This window comes from Protobothrops mucrosquamatus, unplaced genomic scaffold, assembly GCF_001527695.2.
Source record: "Protobothrops mucrosquamatus isolate PMUCROS unplaced genomic scaffold, P.Mucros_1.0 scaffold1224, whole genome shotgun sequence".
In the NCBI taxonomy this organism is placed as follows: Eukaryota; Metazoa; Chordata; class Lepidosauria; order Squamata; family Viperidae; genus Protobothrops; species Protobothrops mucrosquamatus.
In genome coordinates this window covers 104,834-108,366 of record NW_015387432.1, presented here as the reverse complement: position 1 = coordinate 108,366, position 3,533 = coordinate 104,834, and the positions used below count along the sequence as shown (strand labels likewise).

At 40.5% G+C, this 3,533-nt stretch overlaps 1 protein-coding gene across 1 annotated transcript in view; it reads right to left on the bottom strand.

Moving 5' to 3' along the window:
- The window catches only part of ARHGEF33 (Rho guanine nucleotide exchange factor 33), a 33,996-nt gene that overhangs the window by 7,387 nt on the left and 23,076 nt on the right, over window positions 1–3,533 (bottom strand). Inside the window, 3 exon segments of the mRNA XM_029285041.1 lie at window positions 13–96; window positions 1,308–1,391; window positions 2,936–3,068. Coding sequence (XP_029140874.1) covers window positions 13–96; window positions 1,308–1,391; window positions 2,936–3,068 — 301 coding nt within the window.

Sequence of the window (3,533 nt, the reverse complement as noted above, 5' to 3'; positions counted from 1 at the left end):
ATTAGAACTTACTTGCAAATGAAGAAGATATTCCGGAACGCGTTGGACAATATGGAAGAAAAATATGTAGAGATCAGACTTGGTTTCTTCCTCAATCTGTTGATGAGGGAAGATAAAACAAATTTAAATAATTTATAAATTAGAGACGAGTACTGTAATTGCAGAAATAGGTGCATATTTTTCCGAAACATTTGTTAAATTATTGCATGAAAATATGTGGACTAATGTCTGTAACAATTAGTAGATTAATCACTGTTTAATTATTTCTAAATCTCTATGCTTAAAAGAACTGTTAAAGCAGGAGATTGGTGTACCACAAAGTACTCCTATGTGGATCAGTCTTTAAAGACAGTTCATAAATTGTAAATTAATCAAAAATGAAACTGTAAGGATTTTATTAGAGACTGGACATTACATATGTGATTCCATATTTTCATTCAGATATGGCTGATTATTCTGAATGTCTGTGAACCTATAATCTATAACTGTGAATGTGGAAATAGAAAATCAAAAACTATGATATGAATATTGTATTTTATAACCAAACAAAAATAATGTAAAGGTTATAACCCTTGTGATGATAGCGATCCATCCACAGCCCACTTTCTTAACATTGCCACAGGAATGAGATCATTAACAAATTTAAGCTATTTTTCCCAAACCAGCAAAACTCTGATGGACATAAGTCAGTGATGGCGAACCTATGGCACGGGTGCCAGAGGTGGCACTCGGAGCCCTCTCTGTGGGCACACGTGCCATTGCCCCAGCCTTGCCTCCCCCCGTGACCCCCTCCTTTCCAGCAGCCCCCCTGAAAGAGAGTTGCCCCCAAGCGTGGCCCACACGGAGCAGTGCACCCAAGGACATGGCAGCCAGGCAGCATAGACAAGACTCTGCCCTCACACCCCATCATGCAGTTGATGCTGCAGGGCGCGGGCAGAGGGTGTGGCCACCATAGCACTGCTGGGCTGCCTGGGCGATCTGCGGCGGGCCCTGGAGGCGGTGAGTGGTCCTGTGGGCAGGCGAGGCAGGGGGGTGGAGCGGGGGCGGGGCCAGTTTTTGGGCACTCGGCCTCTAAAAGGTTCGCCATCACTGACATAAGTTGTTCATCCTCTTGCTAGGATCTCTTTCAATGGCAGAAACATGCCCATATGTTCCTATGTGTCTCTAGGATTACTCTTTCCCTGAAATTGATGCAAAATTTCCACATCATTCATGCAGAAAGGGGTCTGGATCAGAAACAACTACAGCGTTTTCTCTTCAAATGATAAAATTGCAGGAAACAAAATATTTAACAAACCAAAACTCACCTTTTTCAAAATCACCACATGGATCAAAGAGATATATTCTGGCAAGTCCCTCAAGTAAGCAATATAATAGTCCAAAAAATTGTTCTGAGAAGAGAAATTAAAAAGGTTCCTCAGAATTCTTAGGCATGTGTCTGATACCAAATTCCTGATTATCCTTAAACTTACAAATACAGGTCAAGGAGTAGGATTCTGTTTCTTTGGATTTTAGGTACAGGAAGCAATGCCACATATGATATTCCACCACACATCAGGGGGCTAGTATTCAAAACCAGCCAAATTGGGTAAGGTTCTTTGGCAAGAGAGCCAGATAATGACACATACAGTATAACTTTCCCTTTTCCTGGAGGTAAACATATATAACAGGAATATATTAAGTAAGAGCCAATTTGGTGCTGTGGTTAAGGCATATAGCTAAAAACTGGGACACCAGGAGTTCTAGTCCTATCCTAGACACAAAGCCAACTGGTTGACCTTGGGCCAGTCATTTTCTCTTGGCCTTAGGAGAGAGGCAATGGCAAATCATTTCTGAAAAACCTTGCCAAAAAAACTGCAGGAATGAGTCCAGGCAGTTGCCAGGAGTCAACATTTGATTCAAAGTCTCTGTCTCTCTCTCTCTTTCTCTGTCTCTCCATCTGTCTCTGTCTCTCTCTCTCTCTTACTCACCCACCCACCCACACACACACACAAACAAAGTGCTTGGGAATTACGACACCCCAAACCAGCTGCCTGTGGTGGCTGTCTCACTCTAATGGCAAATTGGCTCAGAGATGAGCTCTCTCAGACTAAAAGTTAATCAGAGAAAGGAGGTGGAACAAGGGGCATTATGTGCACATTCCAAAGATTCATATGATACTGTTCTGTTATCTAAATATAGAAAACCCCAAAAGTGATTTCTGCCCTGTACAAAGACTATTAAAAGCAGCTAGATTTAAAAAAAAAATCCACCTACATCTGAATTAAAAGTATCCATTTTCAAGACATATCTAAAATGAAATACAGCTAGTATTTGACTTGGCTTGACTTACAATCGCAATTGGGTCCCAAATTTCCATTCCTAAGCAAGATAGAGGTTAGTGAGTTTTGCCCGATTTTACCGCCTTTTTTTGCCATAGTTCTTAAGTGAATCACTGCGGCTGTTAAGTGAACCTTCCCCATTGACTTGCCTGTCAGAAGGTCACAGAAGGTGATGGCATGACCTCAGGATCTGGCAACCATGATTAAATACATGCCAGTTGCCAAGCATCCAAATTATGATCACGTGACCCTGGGGATGCTGCAACAGTTGTAAGCATGAAAAATGGTCATGTCACTTTTTTCAGTGCTGTTGTAACTTCAGTCAATAAACGAATGGTTGTAAATCAAGGGCAACCTGTATGCTTTTCTGCTACAAGTATGAACTGCATATGCACTGTAACACTATACAAGCAAGTTTAAAAATGCAAATTAATTAAACCTCTTAGGAAATATAAAATATATATCAGAGTCTGAGACATACTCAAGTGTATTTCAATAAGAGATTCCAAAAAGGTGTCTATACGCCTATGGCTACACACATGCACATTGATTTGAGCCATTCATAGTAGAATAATTGCTTGAACAGGTATTATTTACTTTCCTTCCAAACATACCTCATCATTGGTCAATCTGAGAAATATGTCTCCTAGGATTCCTTGCTGAGGCCAGCTCAACACTCTTTCCTGCAAGGCATGAAGTAACTCTACATGTTGCTGGATCAAGTATCGCAAAGAATTGGGGAAGAAACTGCAAACAGAAAACAGGAAAAATAGGTTTTTTTCACAGGTATACTAACAGAATAACATAGCTAAAATAATATTCACTAGGAAAGCTTCAAAAGGTATATGAACTAAGGCAGTACAGATAGTCCTGGACTTACAACAGTTCATTTAGTGACTGTTCAAAGTTACAACAGCTCTGAAAAAAGTGACTTACGACCGTTTTTCACACATATAACCATTGAGTATCCTCATGGTCACAGGATCAAAATTCAGATTGGCAACTGACTCATGTTTACGATGGTTGCAGTGTCCCTGGGTCATGTGATCACCTTTGGCGACCGTCTGACAAGCAAAGTCAATGGGGAAGCCAGATTCACTTAACTGCAGTGATTCATTTAATAATCTGTGGCAAGAAAAGTCGTAAAATGGAGCAAAATTCACTTATCAAATGTCTCACTTATCAACAGAAATGTTGGGCTCAATTTTGGTA